Raw genomic sequence first — 16,223 nt, 5'->3', positions numbered from 1 at the left:
AGCTTTAAAACCCAACTTGCCCCTACCCTTGAATGCGGGGAGGGGTACGGTTGGGGAGGGTTTTGCACTTTCATGTGCGGTGAGGATTTGGATTCTCAAAATCCAACCCACTATAGGTTTTAGGGCGAGTACGGGTTGGGAGGTTTAAAGAGACAAATAGAGTCTAGAATTTACAAAACCCTCCCCAAACCCGCCGTATTGCCATCCCTAACTATGAAGCTTGAAGCATTGAATTTTTAGATAAACTTCCATGAATTCAACCATTGATTAAAATTTTCAAGTACTACCATAATAGTTTACGACCAGTTGTACTTCATCTGTGAGGTCAAGTAAACAAGTCGATTCCCAAATGTCTATTCTAGTATTAGAGATAGCAAAACAAAAACCATTAAGAATTGAACTATTGGTTTTAGTTCCAAACCAAGTATTAAAGTATGGCCGTCCAACCTACAACTTGCATTTATAGAGAGAGAAATCCACTAACGTCCATTACTTATAGGAATCAATAGTCACTATGGTCATCAATTTAAATAAATAAGAAAAGAGCGGCTTAGGGATTTAAAAATTTTAAATAGTTGAATGAGAGTCATTTTTTAAGATAACTGAAGGAACAGTAATGAAAAGGGAATAAAGTTTAGGGGGTCTTTGTGGCAAATTAAAGTACAGGAGACTTTTGTCACTGATTTCACGTGTTTGGTATGGCATCCCATTTATTTGATAAAGGGTTGTTACGTAATTGTCAAATCAACATTTGCCCCATCATGCCGATTTATACACATTATTATTGATAAAGTTTGGTATTGATTTATATGCATACCAACAAGTTTCATTTTAATGTTTTTCTTAATAATTAAGTATTTATTTAATGTTCCATTGATGTGACGTTTAATGGCATTTAATTATTAATAAATCCTAAAAAAAATATTTATCAATCACTTTTTCTCGATTTTAAAAATAAATTAATTACAAACGTTTATTTAGTAAATGAAAACTATACCAAACACAACCCCCATGGTAGAGGGGTCCTTATAACTAAAGTACAGGGGGTCTTTGACACCGATCCATAATTCAAGGGGTCGTTGTCATAAAGCAAAGTTGAAAGTTCGGGGACGTAAGTGTAACAACCCCCTTAGTAAAAACAGAAAAAAGTGTTAACAACCCCCTAGAAAAAAAAAGTATAACAACCCCCTAAGTACAGGGTCGTTGTCTGTGGTTTAATTTAATTTACCCAAATGGTAAGGCATTACAACGATAGCCCTTACTTTCCCTACCCAATGCAACTTCTATTTTCGGCTGGCCGTAGTAGTTCCGCCGCCGGTAAGTCATCACTCTCTCCGGCAGTCTCTCACTCTCACCCTCCTCCTCCTCTCTCTCTCTCTCTTTGCACGATCTCTCTCCTTCTTTACCGATATTCGTGTAGCCGTATATACCGCCGCCGGTAAATCATGTCTCTCCGGCAGTCTCTCACTCTAACCTCTCTCTCTCTCTTACACACACACAATCTCTCTATTCCCCCTTTATCTATGCAATGTTTCTAACTTCCTGTCCCTCTCTTACGATTTCTCTCCCCCTTTTCTTTTTTTTTTGGTAAAGTTCTCCTCTTTTTCAGATCTTCCTATTTCTCACTGTTACCTCCTTCGGATACTACCGATTTTTGTTTCTTATTTTTTTTCATGATAAATTTGGCCATTTTTGTCGCTAAATTTATTCACCTTTTTATAAGAAAAAGGCCTTCTGAGTTCACAGAAAAAATTGGTTTTTCTGATATTTGTTCTTGATATGTTTGATCAGAGAAAAAAGGTAGTTATGCTGCAGACTTGAGCTTGCTTTTCAGCTTGGGTGGAAGACTGAACCGTGCTACTAATTTTACTCTGTGAAGGTACGCATGGCATACGCAGATGCCTTCGAACATTACTTCGTATTCTTGTCACTAGGTCCAGAAGCAAAATTATATCCATGATATAATGCTGAAATCCTGAAACCCTAGTTATTAGACATCCCCCTGTAAGATTATAGATTTCAGTGTGTTTTTTTGATAGATAAAATATCACATTTTCATTAAATCAAAGACAGATTACATGAACAGTCCCTTGGAAAGGCGCAAGGTGCCGCCTCTCCAACCAGAAAACACACAAGCTAAAGCAGAAAATACATGAATGTTGATACAATAATACATTTGAGCCCAGAACGATGTTTCCCTATTTATCCCTTATTTTACCAAGACATCAGCAAAGGCATTGGCTGATCTCCCCACCCACTGTATTGGTACAGATATATTCCATGCCAGCGATTTGAATTTTTTTTGCTCATTCTTGTAACACCATGCGACATCCTCCAGATTATTTAACCATTCCACCACTATCTTAGAGTCCTCTTCAATCAGCAGTTGTTCCACGTCCAATTCCTTTGAAAGAAATACTCCTTGTATGGCAGCTTGCAATTCTGCCCTGACAGAATTCCCAATGCCCAATGGGCCAAAAGAAAGAGGAACAACCTCTCTAGCCTTGTTTCTCAAAACACGTCTGAGTTGCCCAGGCTTTGATGAGGAACAGCTTGCTACTGTTAGCCAGTTCCTCCATAAGTCAGTAAAAGAGAATTGGTGAAAAAGTTCCAAAGACTTTAACCAGTGTATTGTGCTATATATGATGCAGTCCTTTAGGGTTTGGCTGCTTGTCTCCTTTTCTTGGAAGATTCAGGCATTCCTTTCTTCCCAAACTGTCCAGATCAAAGCTGCTCTTCCACACCTCAGCATGCTTCTTCCTCTTTTATGGGGCCAACTGGCCAAGAGAGGGTAGAAAGGTTAAAGATCGTGCTTATTTCTGCTAGCATATCCCACCAAACAAATAGAAGAGTGAAACCTGAAGCTCTGTAGTGACATTACAGGATAAAATAAATGGTAACATTCCTCACCATGAGATCTACAAAGAGTACACTAGGTAGGTGAAATACAAAGGTTCTTCTGTTTTGTAGGTTATCCATAGTGTTTACTTTCCCATGGCACACTTCCCAACACAAAGCCATAACCTTAGGGGGAATTGGCCTGCACCAGACTTCTTTGAAAGGGAAAACCTCTTGAGAGGAGGACCAGGAGGTTTGGCAAAGGAACTTAAAAAAGGAGCCACAGGAAAAAAATCCCTTTCGGATTAGGGGCCCAAATCCGCTTATCTAACTTTGAAGGGTCCAAGCAAACCTTATCAAGAAGGCAAAGTAGATTAGACAAACACACAACTTTCTCATCCTTTAACCCTCTATGAAAACCAAAATCCTAAGTCAAGGCCAAAAGATTTAACAAAGATGGAAGGAATTTTGAGATCACCTCTTTTTTATACAAAGAAACATAGAACAAGGATGGAAAAAGGTCTTTTAGAGGAAGGTCTCCAACCAAGTGTCCTCCCAAAACTGAGCAAAATTGCCAGAACAACATCATACCTGACACAACTGAGAAATTGCAGGAGAAGTCTAGGAATTGCCTTCCATGGTGTTGCCAAGTTAGCCCTTTGTGATGCACCAGCATCCCACCCATTCTTTGAGCATCCAAGAATACTCTTCACCTCTTCGTGCCAAAGCCTCTCTTGCACCAAGGGCCACCGCTACAACCACTTCCCTAACAAAGACAAATTCTTTTTAACCACATTTCCTAGACCTAATCCCCTTTCCTCTTTTCTTCTACCCACAACCTCCCATCTGATTAAATGATCTTTTTTTACATTCTCTTGGTTCCAGAGAAAGTCTTTCATCAATTTTTCTAACTTCTCTTCGCTTCCCTAGGCGGTATCCTAAAGATAAAGAGGTAGTAAGTAGGTAGGTTCGTGAGGGTAGCTTTTATCAAAGTGATCCTCCCACCCAAGAGATATAATTCTTCTTCCACGAGGCTAACCACTTCTCAAACTTTTCTATGACTGGAATCCAAAACTTACTCTCCCTAGGGTTTTCCCCTAATGGAAGCCCTAGATAGGAGGACATAGGCCAAGAGGATATAGAACACTCAAGACAATTTTCAACATCATCAATCTCCAAATTGATTCCCGCTAGCAGCTCTTTTTTGGATTGATTGTCAAATTGGAAATTCCTTTGTAGGCTCTAACCAGCTCCTTGAGGTTTCCACCTTCTCACCATAGCCTCCATCACAGAAATCACCAAATCATTTGCAAATTGAAGATGAGTAACTGGAACTTAGCTTCTGCCTATTCTCCATCCCCTTATAAGATCTTCTCTATCAGCCTTAGTGATAATTCGACTGAATATATCAGCTATTGGGGTAAAAAGGAAAGGTGAAAGTGGATCCCCTTGTCTAATACCCTTATAGGCTGGAAAAGAACATCCCTTACCACCCCATTTACTAGGATGGAGTAATGACAAGTAACAACAATACCAAACATCCAACTACACCACCTTTCCCTGAAACCACATTTCCTCCAAATCTCTATTAAAAATTGCCAATCCACCAAGTCATAGGCTTTCTCAAGATTCAGCTTACATACAATGTCTCTTTGCCTAGATCTCTTCATCTCGTCTACACATTCATTGGCAATCAGACTTCAGTGTGTTCCTTAATGTAAAATTTGGTTTCTAGAGACTTGAAACATAAATATTTCTCTTCCTGTGATGAATCTACTGTTTACTGTTTTTCAACTTTCTTTCTCTTGATTTTCTATTTTGGATTTCTCTCCCTTTTTTTGATTTATTTTTTTTGGGCAAAAGAGATAACAGGAAAGATAGATATGACTGAGGATGCCTTCCTCTTTGTCTGTTGATGTGTTATAAGCCATGACGACACATCTTTTAAGTACTTTATACAACACTGTTTAGTTCTAGTCAAGTTTTCCATATGATGGGATACAATATTTTCATGTCTATATACATAATTGATGTAAAGTGGATTTCCATGTTCCTGTGGATCTATTCACTATTAGGAATTCAGAGGAATTATCTAGACCTGCAAGATGATCTCTGTGCTTTGCTTTTGGAGATGTCATCTCTTATACTCCAAGATTGGTAAAGGAAGAAAGTGGCATGGATTTCTCAATTACATTTTGAAATCTACATTGAAAAACACATCATACACCCACCTTGCATTGAATTACTATATGATCCCTGCCTTGTAATGGAATTTTTGTCTCCCTATTGCCAATCCAGTAAGGATTTTTGCGTGGGAGAAAGGCAATTAGACAGGTGGAACTGATGTTCCATCTCAAGTGGTCCCCCATGAGAACCCCCTATTTGGTAATGCTGTCCATTCATTCATCCTAATAAAATATCTTCTTAAAAGCATATAAAACTATAAAATCATTATTTTTTTGTGTGAAAACTCAGAATTTAAGACCCTAACATGGACTTGCTTGGGCTTGCCTCGAGGGGCGTGGCACAAAGGCGGCTCGTAGAATTAGGAATGTAATATGTCACATTAGCTACTTGATTTAGTGAGAAAAAAGAGATTGTGGGTTTTATATGCTTGAAAATGTTTTATATGTTTGATTTCATTTTTAAATTCTCATTTGAATATGCTTTACATATTATGTTTATGTATTTTAATTTGAGATAATAGGTTTTTTAAAATATTTATTTTTTTTGATTAATGATTTTTTAAAACATTTACTTTAAAATTTAAGTTTATATTTTTATTAATATTATGTTTTATAATTTTTTGAATTTTTTGGCTTTTCTTTTGAAAATTTTGACATTTTTTTGAATTTTTTGACATGTTTTTTTGATTTTTTAGTTTTTTTTTGAATTGTGTGCCTTGCCTAAAAAAGGCGTGTGCCTCGCCTTGCGCCCTTTTTGAGCCTTTTGCTTTTAAAACACTGGGTGCAAGATGGCCCTTGTGCTTTTTTGCGCCTTACGCTTTTAAAATTCTGAATGGTAAAGATGGCGAAAGGAGGACATGTAGTTAAATGAGAGAGCGAACATAGTTGTCAAGGTGATACGTAGGCAGGTGCCTAGGTGACAAGGTGCCCATGGAGGGTTGCCTTGCTTAATCACCAAGCTTATTTGTACATGGCACTATGAAGTATTATTCTTAATATTTTGAGATTATAATAATAAAATAGACATTATTGAATTAAAATATTTATTTTTGTAGGTTATATACTAGTTTCTTTTTATTGTTTTCTTATTTGTTAGGGTTCAATTTACGCTTGTTTGTGTATGCTGAGAACCCTCAAAGACTTCAAAACCTAAACATAAGCAAGGAAGAACTTAAATTTTTATCCATATACACTCTTCTTCTACCCTTTTTTTTCTTCTTTTCCTAGGACAAAAACCGGGGCTCAGCCCCTATATATGTTTTTTTTTTGAATTTTCTTTTCTATTTCTTTTTCTTCTCATGAATATGTTGGTTTTCTATATTTTAATATGAAGTTTATACCTTTTTTTTGAAGATTATAGATAATTATTAATAGAAGATTGTTGCTAGTTACTAGGGAACCTAGGGAACTACCTATGGTTCATGTTTTATATTTAAAAAAAAATCTATTACCTAGGTGACTACATGACAAGGCGCTCCTCTGTTCCTAGCCTTGCACTGTTCCCTTGAAAACTACAAGAGCGAATCTGTGTTGCTGCAAGGGACTCTATTCAGTTGTTGGTGACAATGAGCAGAGATAAGGGTTTGAATTTATAGAGGGTACCACTGGAAACTGCTGTTTGTCTAGAACTTATGCCACATTGTAAAGACAATGTGCACAGCTGACATGCGACACATGTCTACGTCTCCAGCAACAGCAATCTGAACAGTGAGTGTAGAGTACTAGAGTTGCAGCAGGTATGTTCTCCCACCAAGTGACCCATATCTTACCTCTAAGGTGTGGCTACTTGTTGCCCTATAACTGGAGGTAGCTAGTCAATAGTTAAAAATATGAATAATCAAACACTAGCTCCATCTAACTAGGCATGGGATTTTGTCCAACTTATGAGCCAATCCCTGCTATTCGGGCCTTTGGAACTTTGGGTTGAGAATGTCCCAATCCAAACAAGACACATTTGGATTAACTGTTTTTTGATCAATAAATATTTGGATTAACTTACCCTACTGAAAAAAAAAACTTTCCTTGTTGGGTATTCTTGGCTAGGCCAATTTAATTTAGGTTTATCCATTAGATGATAATCTTGGAAAGGAAAGAGAAAAATGATTCATGATTTTTTCTTTAGGTTACATACTGGGTGAGAAACTTCAATGTGACCATGAATTATAGATCACAAAGTAAGATTTGCATGAATTTTAAATTCTCACTTCTATCATTTTGGTACAATCCATACTTACTAATGGGTTAGGATCCATAGAGGATATTGCCGTATTGGGGTGTATTGACTGATGAGACCTTCCTGTTTTTCAGATTGTCCACTTGCACTTTTATGTATATTGTGCTTTGTATGCTTATAATAGCATCAAAGATGTGCAGATGAAAAGTTTTGATGCGCCCAGGTTGTATAAGGTCATACTAGAGATATTTTCTGTGTTGAGCTAGAACTGCACTCTCATCCGATTGCATCAGTAAGTGAATTTGCAATTTGTGTTCATGCTAGACTTCTGTAAGTGGTGTGCAATGAATTTTAATATATATCTGGCAAGGAGGGACAATTATTGATGATTGTGCAGAACTAGAAGATACCCCTATTGGGGACTTTTTTTTAATTGTTTGCATGCACTTAAATTTATTAGGCACCAGCATGAACAGCTGGTGCCAATTGAACCATTTCAAATATGTATTCTTGACATATAAATAAAGATAAATATCTGTTGTCATTTGTCAAAGTCCATGCACATTTGTTGCTTATTGTGCATGGAAACTTATTTGCCATGCTTAAGCTTTTGGTTTTGGAAGAGTCTAAAGCCTTTAGTTTTAGTAGGCAGAATGTCTTGAATTGTGTTGACTGAGATGGCTGGATGTTGATCCATAGGATGGCTATGGAAAATATTCATGACAAAGAAGATAATAAGTTTGTCAAAGAAGATGCTATGTGGTCTGATGCTGAGGAGAAGACCTTGGTTGACTTGATGGTTGATATGGTGAAGGCTAACAACAGGCCCACTTCTACTTTCAACTCTGAAGGTTGGAAATACATCAGGGAAAATTTCAACAGGATCCACAACAAGAACTATGTTCATTCACAATTCAAGAACAAGTACAATGCATTGAGGAACAGGAGAAGACAATATCTTATCTTAACAAATCAAACAGGTTTTACAATAGATCCTGTGACAAAGAAGCCAATCGCAGATGAAGCAGTATGGTCCAATTTTTGTAAGGTAACTGCCTATGTTTTTAAGAGGTTACAATTAAATCATAAGATACTAATTAATGAGGAAAGATTTGCAGACTAATGGTTTTGCAAGGAAGTTCAGAACAAGGAACTTCCAGCACTGGGATGAGCTAGAGTACATATTTGGTGGGATAGAAGCTTCAGAGAAACATGGTGTCAGCTGTAATCAGGTTGCCTCAGACGATGATGATAGTGTTCAACACTCGCAATCCAATTCCCACACCCAAGATTGCCAAACTACTCCCTCCACAGGGGAGTCCATGGGAGTTCAGAATGTTGTCAATTTGTGTGATAACCCTCCGCCGAGTAGAGAATTCAGCATGAGAGTTGATATTGATAGCCTCCCGATGTCTACGAGGAAGAGAAAGAAAATTTCAACTTGTGGTGCAATGGATGATGTAATTAGAATATGGGTAGAGGCCAAGAAGATAAAATATGAAGTGCAGAAGATGCGCTTGGAAAAGGAAATGAAGGCAATTATTCAAAGTCAACATGATGAGGTGCTAAAGAAGGTTAAGGAGAGTATCACTACTTGCATTGAAATTTTGAACAACATATTTGCAGTGCATACTCTCTCTCCGAAGTGCTGTCTGAAAGCAACAATGTTATTTCAGGAGGAAAAGTGGAGGAATACATTCCTATCTATGTCCCATGAATTGAGGGTATGCTGGCTACAAAATCTGTCGAATATGCAAGTCTCAGGTACTGCTGACTGATTACTGCTTAGAATTGTTATCAGTTTCTGGTTAGAGTATTCTATTTTGTTATCATCTCTATGCTTCTGTCTTGGTTGTATACTTGTTAACATAAAGTAGTTGACTTTGTCATCATTCTGTATTTCTGTTGTGTACTTGAATGTAATGTTTTTCTGTTTGGCTTTCATCATCGTTGTATATTCTCTGGAAGTGTATGCTAATAAATGGGATTTTCAGCTTTGACAACTCTTGAACTTTGTAAAAAAGCACTTTACACCCTAAAGAATTAAAAGGGCCATTTTCGCCCTCAAACAACGATGGAAAGGCTACTTTAAGGCAAAAAACAGACGGCGTTTGAGATGTTGTTGATGGTTCTGTTGACAAATAATAAAATAATAAGGCCTGATGATATGGCATTGCTTAAATAAAAAAACCTGGGAAATTAAGGTGAGTCCCAACTTAAAATTCCCACCTATTAACAAATGACCAAGAATAAAAACAAAAATTCTCACTGTCCCACTTAAAATTCATCTTCTTCTGCTTCTTCCCCTGTTATCTCCTCCACCATAACCACTGACCGAACCAGTGTTTGCCCTATCCAACAGAATATTCTGACCAACTATTCACAGGTGACCAAACCAGTGTTTGCCTGCTGATGTGGCATTGCTCAAATAAAAAAATCTGGGAAATTAAGGTGAGTCCCACTTAAATTCCCACCTATTCACAGATGACCAAGAATAAAAACAAAAATTCTCACTGTCCCACTTAAAATTCTTCTTCTTCTTCCCTTGTTATCTCCTCCGCCATAACCATTGACCAAACCAGTGTTCGCCCCATCCAACAGAATATTCTGACTAACTGCTGAGTTTCTTTCTGAAAAGTGTGACCAAATGAAGTTGAGCAGTCTCGAAAGCATGGCCCATCTATTTTTCTCTCTCCATCGTTGCACCGTCAATGGCTCTTTGGCATCGGTATCAATGAATTTATTTATTTTTTTTCATTTTTGAGAGTCGGTTTGCGGTTAGATTGAGCAAACAATTGATATTTTCAATTATGATGATTGAACGGTTCATCGTCTGTATCAACAATGCTTAGAGTTCCGAATTATCTGAAACCTTTGTTAACTCGATATCATAGATGTGATAACACAAGAAATTCGTCATGGCAGCAATCAAGCTTGATTTGCCAAACCCAGGAGGCCTATACAATAGATACCCTCCTATGAATTGAGATAAAAGATTCCAAAAGAATAATTAGTAGACATGGTTCAATAATTGTAATTGTAATTTTTTGATGTATACTATGGATCCTCCGATGTATTATTCCAATCTAACAGCTGTATCTATAGAGGAGGGTGAATGACAACTCTATGGGGCCTAGCCATTATGTTTAAAATCAGGTAATTACGATCCGGGTTGGTTGGAAAACTACTACAATAACTGCATCTATTTACATACATCATCTTTGTATCATTTATGATTAGAAGGATCAAGGACATAAACCCGTGATTCTAAATCCTCAATGACAGGGGTGTGACATTCTAACGTGCTGGTAGGTTGTGAGTCATGAGCCCATTGAATGAAGAAGCCTCAGGTGTTACCATCACTGTTGGTTCTCCCATCAATACCACCTTATGCTTAGGTTTAAACATTCTGATTTTATGATGTAAATACAGATATAGGATAGACCCTTGCCTTCTTGGTGGGGCTCCTAGCTTTGTTTCTTTACCAGTCAGTGTCCAACATGGTGGCAGGATTCACGACCTTGAGTAATTTTCTGTTTCCCTCACCAAAGAATTTAATGAAACTTTTAAATTAATGGATTTTAATTTTAGCAAGCACTAACTGATGTGCATGGAGGATATGAGGAAATCTGGGAGTCAAGGTTTTGATTGCAAACTAGACCTAAAGAAGATGTATGATTTGGTGGACTGGAGTTTCCTCTTAGGATTGTGGGTTTGGGGAAAAATGGTGTCTTTGAATTTTTGGTTGTCTCACTTTGGTTCATTACTTTGTGCTAGTGAATGGAGTGGTAAAAGGATTTCTTTCCAACTTGTAGAGGTTTACACATGGCCCTCTCTCTTCTTTCCTTTTTACATTGGTTGCGGATGTGCTTATTAGATTGATCTCAAAGCCAGATAGGGAGGAGGTAATGAGTGGTTAGAAGATTGACAGGAACAATGTATATGTGACTCATCTTCAGTGTACAGGTGATATTATCATCTTTTGTGAAGGAAGATGACTCGAGGAAAGTAAGAAATCTTAAGGACCTAATAATAGGTTTTGAGTGCGTCGCCAATTTAAAGACAATTTTGAAAAGAGCTATGTGGTGGGTCATGGGTGTCAATTTGGTTGATAGTGAAGTTGAGTCTGTTGCAACTTGCATGGATTGCTCTATTTCTTCATGGTCCATGACTTATTTGGGTTACTTTTGGGCAATACTAGGGATAGCGGTTTTTGGTATCCAATTGTGGAAAATTTTCAAAAAGTATTGGCATCCTAGAAAAAGAATTATATTACTTTTGAGGGAAGGGTAACCTTGATTAAAGCTATGCTTTCCAATCTATTGGTGTATTTTTTTTTTTGTGTTTAGGATCCCCCTCTAGGGAGGCTAGAAATTAGAAAAGTTGACGAGAGGTTTTCTTGGGAACTAGGGGAGAGAAAAAGGACCATTTAGTTGGGAGATAGTTTGTCGGAGTAAAGAGGTAGGGGGTTTGGAAGACTAGGGAATTTTGGCTCTTAAAAAGGAAGCTTTATTGGGGAAGTGCCGAAGTGGCTTTGGAAATGGCTTTTGGAAAGAGAAAGTTTGTGGTACAAGGTGGTGCCTAGTATTCATGGCTGTTCTGATTTTGGTTGGGATGCTGGAGTATCTCGTCGGTTTTACCAAAACAACACTTTGGAAGACAATACATGGCATTCTTCCCAAGTTTCTTCAATTTGTAAGGTATGATGCTTGCTCTAGGAATTCAGTTCTTTTTGGGAAAACCTTTTTTGCGTTTATCCCCAAACTGGTTTGTTTTTGTGCAAAACTCATAGTGAGGACTGCTACCACTTACTGATTTCTTGTTCCTTTGCTATAGCTCTATGGGATTGGATGTCTATTTTGTTTAGATGTAGGTGGAACCAGCCAACAGAAGTCAAATTGTTGTTTTTTTTTTCTATCTTTGGCCAACAAAAGAGGGAGAAGCAAGTGGATATGTTTCAGAGTAGCCACTTTGTGGACCATTTGGGAATAAAAAATGCTAGAATTTTCCAAGTGAAGGAGAGATCCTTTCCAGTAGTGAAGGAGTGCATTTTGACTAGGGCTGATAATTGGCTGAAATCTTTGGATTCCTTCAATTCCCTCTCCTTTGATGACATTTGGAGGAATTGGGCTAGCCCATACTTTGGTTAAGAAAAACAGATTTATAACAATTTGGGCACCTCCTCTGGAAGGATTTACTAAACTGAATTTTGATGAAAGCAGTCAAGGCAATCCAGGGCCATCTGGCATAGGAGGGGTTCTGAGGAATGAGGATGGCAGCATTATATCCTTGTTCTCAGGCCTGGAGGGAATAGGGGAATTCTACAAGGGCTGAGTTATTGGCTGTAGTACAAGGGTTCCAAATTGCCACCCAACTTGGAGTGGAGAAATTGTTAATTGAAGGGGAGTCTAAGGTGGTTGGTTATCGAGTCCAGATTCAGTCATTTGCAGTTATAGGGATCTCATAAAAAAAAGTTGAATGCTTAACAAGACATAATATTTAGTCCAATGGGTGGGTAGGTCGGTCAATGCTTTGGCTGACTCTCTTGCTAAACAAGGGTCCTCTAGGGGTGGGTTATTTTGGGCAGATTTGTAATATTTATTTCTGATCTCTTGTAATGTTTAAGAGAGGCTGCACCTTGCATCTCTCCAAGGGATGCTTGTAAAGTCTTATTCTATTTGATTAATGAAATCAACTTTCGATCGATACATATACCAATTACCAAAATTTTTCATCAACATATAGCTTTATTCCATCATGTGTTATATCTATGAGCATGGAATGCACAATATACACAAAACTGCAGGTGGAATTTTCAACAAAAGCAGGGTCTCACCACAGTCCAACAGTTTTTAGGGATCTTGGGTTCCTAATCCATTGGTTTTTTTGGCAGGTTCCTAATCCATTAGTAAGTGTAGTATATAAATGATTGAGGTGTAAATTTCATATTCGTCGGTCTTTTTTTTATGTCCTACAATATTCATAATCATGTTTTAGGGAAAAAGATTTTTTTTTTTTAATTTCTATTCTTATTGGTCGTAATGAGATTAATGTTTCCCACCTAGGATGTAACCTAAAGAAAGTACCATGAATCTTTAAATTCTTTCTGACATTTAGCCTTTTCTCTTTCCAAGGTTATTATCAGGTGGATAAACCCAAAAAGTTGGCAGACAATCAGCTAACAATACCCAAGAAGGTAAGCTAATTCAATGTCTTTGGAGCAAAATATAAGATCTCACCGTTTTGTTGAAAGGGGACAACCGACAGGGCAATCCTAATGAATGGGAAGAGCTGTAAAGAAGAAAATGCATCTTATCTATTGTAAGTATAGATGTTGAAAGAAGGAAAGGAAAAATTTCTATTGTAGATTGTAGTTTTTCTGTGGTCTTCCACCCGGAACTTCTGTATATATATATATATATATATATTAACTGTTCTCTTGTATGAGGATTTGATGGATGCATTTCTCGTGCAGTCAGTTATATCAAGATCTCTTATTATCTTATCCATGAAAAGTATCAGCAGCTTACTGTTTTGTTGATTTTGGGCTTTTCTGTGTTCTTGTTTTTCGTCAGCTGCTCATGCTTGAAATTCTCAATGGAGAGTGCAATTGAAATACAATAAGCATGGTTCAAAGTATTGAAATGATACACAAAAAATGCGTATCGCAAGTTTTTAAACTTTGATGCTCTATTCTTTTATTGTTTCAGTTCAATGTCTTCCCAATAGATATACTTGGAGGGGTTCTATCATCTAAACCTATGAAGACCCCTTGGTTCCTAGTATTTAATGTTTCAATGACCTTGAAAACTGATATACATCATATTTGAACCTAGAATGTTTATTTGCTAAGGTGTACTAGCATGTATTACCTCTCAATTTTCTTCCAGTTTCTAATGTTTTCCAAGTTCCACTGACCTTGTAGAGGTCACTCTGTTGCATGGTACCTTGTTGACCTTGCATGGAGGTCACAAAGTGAACGGCAAGGTTTAAAGGACCTGGCATATTGTATTGGTTTCCAAGGTGAGTGATACGTAGCATGGGTGGAATGGTCCGATATTATGCCATTCCTCCCATGCTTTCCTATGTCGGGCTTGTATCGGCTGGTACAGACCATGCTCTTTGTAACACACAAAGTAGGGTCTATTAAGCTGCCTCTGTTGGGTAAAGATACTTTCAATGGGTAATGCAGCTAGCTGAGAAGTATCTCCAAATGAATATGCCAACTCGGGAGGGGGAGGGTTAGGGCTGCAAATAAATCGGATATGATCCTATTTGAATTTGGATATACCCTTGATTCAATCCCATCAGTAATGCATCTAAATCGAACCGGATATCAAAGTTGACCCATTTGTTAGTCAACATACTATGCAGTAAGTAAGGGTGTCAATGGATCGGTTTTTGATTGGATCCCATCCAGTCCAAAATCAATTTGAACGGATTGAATGGATCAATAAGACATTGGATTGGACCAATCTGGTCCAAAGTATTTATTAGATTGGGTTGGACCTGGTCTGTCCGTAACAAATTTATATTGGATTGGGTTGGATTAAGCTAATATCTGGGTCCATTGATATGAGATAAGAATATACGTGTGAATGGACTAGGTTTAGGTTGAAGCCAATATAAATCGAATGAATTTGAACAGATTGGATGGTCTAAACATTGAATTAAACCGATCTAAATTGGTCCAAAACATTCATTGGATTGGATTGGACCTGATCCATTTATAATGGACTCACATTGGATTGGATCGAATTGGACCAAATCCAGTCCAATTGACACCCTTACTATGCAGATTGATCATAAATGAATATCCTGCAATTTTCTCCTATACTTCCATTCAGTCTGTAATAGGGTCCAATTACATGTATACTCATGCATATAGGTATTTACACGTGTAAATGGCATACACGCCACAGACTGAATGAATTGCATGAAGTGCAGAGAGTCGAACCTGGTTTTCAACCAAAAGCATATCTGATTTTTTTTTTGGTGCTATATTTGTGCACTTCCATTCAGTCTATGGTGGGTGCTTCATTACAAGTGGTCTCATATGCATGGGTACAACTCGGGTTGGCCCGAGTTAGCATTTTACTGTTTGGGTTATGGCTGGGCCCATTACACCTGTCACAGACCGAAAGAATGGCTGGTGCTGCAGATCCAATTAGCTGCCTATAGGTGCCCATAAAACTCGGAAAACTCCAAGATCAATGGACTACTAGCCCTAGTTTATCATTCTGGTTCTAGTTGGGAGGTAATAGAACCGAAATTTATCAATTTCATTCAATCTATTTTTATAAATAATCACCTTTGGAATTCCCTAAATGTTACTCAAACTTGCCCTAATTCCAAAAAATGACAAGTCAAAATCTGGCTAAAGATTCCCAATCCATGGGCTTATGCAATATGAGTTGCAAACTTACAGCCAAAATCATTGTAAATAGGCTTATAGCTCAGCTTTGTGAATTGATTTCCTCCCCAATTAAAAATGCCTTCATCAAACAGTAGGTAAATAATTGATAATTCTTCAAGGGATACTTCAACAATATGAAGGCAATGTAAGCATCAATAGTTGTTCACACTTAATATATGAACATAGCTAAAGTTTATGATAAAATTTAATATTCCGACCTCCCTTTAGTAATGGAGCTCATGAAAATATCCTACAAACTCTATAACCTCATAAAACTTTTCGTAAGTACCCCTTCTATCATGGTAATTATCAATGGATACCCATACAAAATCCTTTGGCCTAAGGCTCAAGACAAGGCATTTGATAAGGCTGTCCTCTATCTCCATATGTATTTGGATTGTTCTCTACAATTATAAACAAATTGCAGGAGAAGGTGAACTCAAAAATATCAAAATGAGGGGATCAACACCCATTATCAATCACCCACCTTGTGATTTTAGATGACTTAATGTATTTAGAAAAGGCTCAAACATACTTGGGCAATAAAAGGACAAAGCTTCAATAGAAAAGTTGCATTAAACTCCTTGGAAGTTTTGAAAATAACATATAG

At 37.4% G+C, this 16,223-nt stretch overlaps 1 protein-coding gene across 3 annotated transcripts; it reads left to right on the top strand.

The window, feature by feature from the left end:
- Positions 1–1,181: 1,181 nt before the first annotated feature.
- On the top strand, positions 1,182–13,734 carry LOC104589847 (uncharacterized). Of its 3 annotated transcripts, XM_010248281.2 has the most exons (6): positions 1,182–1,317; positions 1,792–1,879; positions 7,332–7,489; positions 7,897–8,245; positions 8,316–8,961; positions 13,332–13,734. In XM_010248281.2, the coding sequence occupies exons 4-6, from the start codon at positions 7,898–7,900 to the stop codon at positions 13,400–13,402; spliced, it is 1,065 nt and encodes a 354-aa protein (XP_010246583.1). In that variant the 5' UTR covers positions 1,182–1,317; positions 1,792–1,879; positions 7,332–7,489; position 7,897; the 3' UTR covers positions 13,403–13,734. The 3 variants fall into 3 exon arrangements, with proteins under 3 accessions (XP_010246583.1, XP_010246584.1, XP_088754657.1); XM_010248282.2 differs by lacking the exon at positions 7,332–7,489; XM_088898531.1 differs by lacking the exons at positions 1,182–1,317; positions 7,332–7,489 and adding an exon at positions 1,535–1,587.
- Positions 13,735–16,223: the final 2,489 nt, after the last annotated feature.

Source organism: Nelumbo nucifera, chromosome 2, assembly GCF_055504915.1.
Source record: "Nelumbo nucifera cultivar China Antique chromosome 2, China Antique-T2T, whole genome shotgun sequence".
Classification (NCBI taxonomy): domain Eukaryota; kingdom Viridiplantae; phylum Streptophyta; class Magnoliopsida; order Proteales; family Nelumbonaceae; genus Nelumbo; species Nelumbo nucifera.
The sequence above is the reverse complement of the archived record's forward strand: the minus strand, read 5'-3'. Positions and strand labels throughout refer to the sequence as shown.

Excerpts from the sequence above, each read along its gene's own strand:
- LOC104589847 (XM_010248282.2), top strand. The coding sequence starts at position 7,898 with ATGGCTATGGAAAATATTCATGACAAAGAAGATAATAAGTTTGTCAAA. Across the intron at positions 8,246-8,315 it reads TATGGTCCAATTTTTGTAAG|ACTAATGGTTTTGCAAGGAA; the intron begins GTAACTGCCTAT and ends AAAGATTTGCAG. Across the intron at positions 8,962-13,331 it reads GTCGAATATGCAAGTCTCAG|GTTATTATCAGGTGGATAAA; the intron begins GTACTGCTGACT and ends TCTCTTTCCAAG.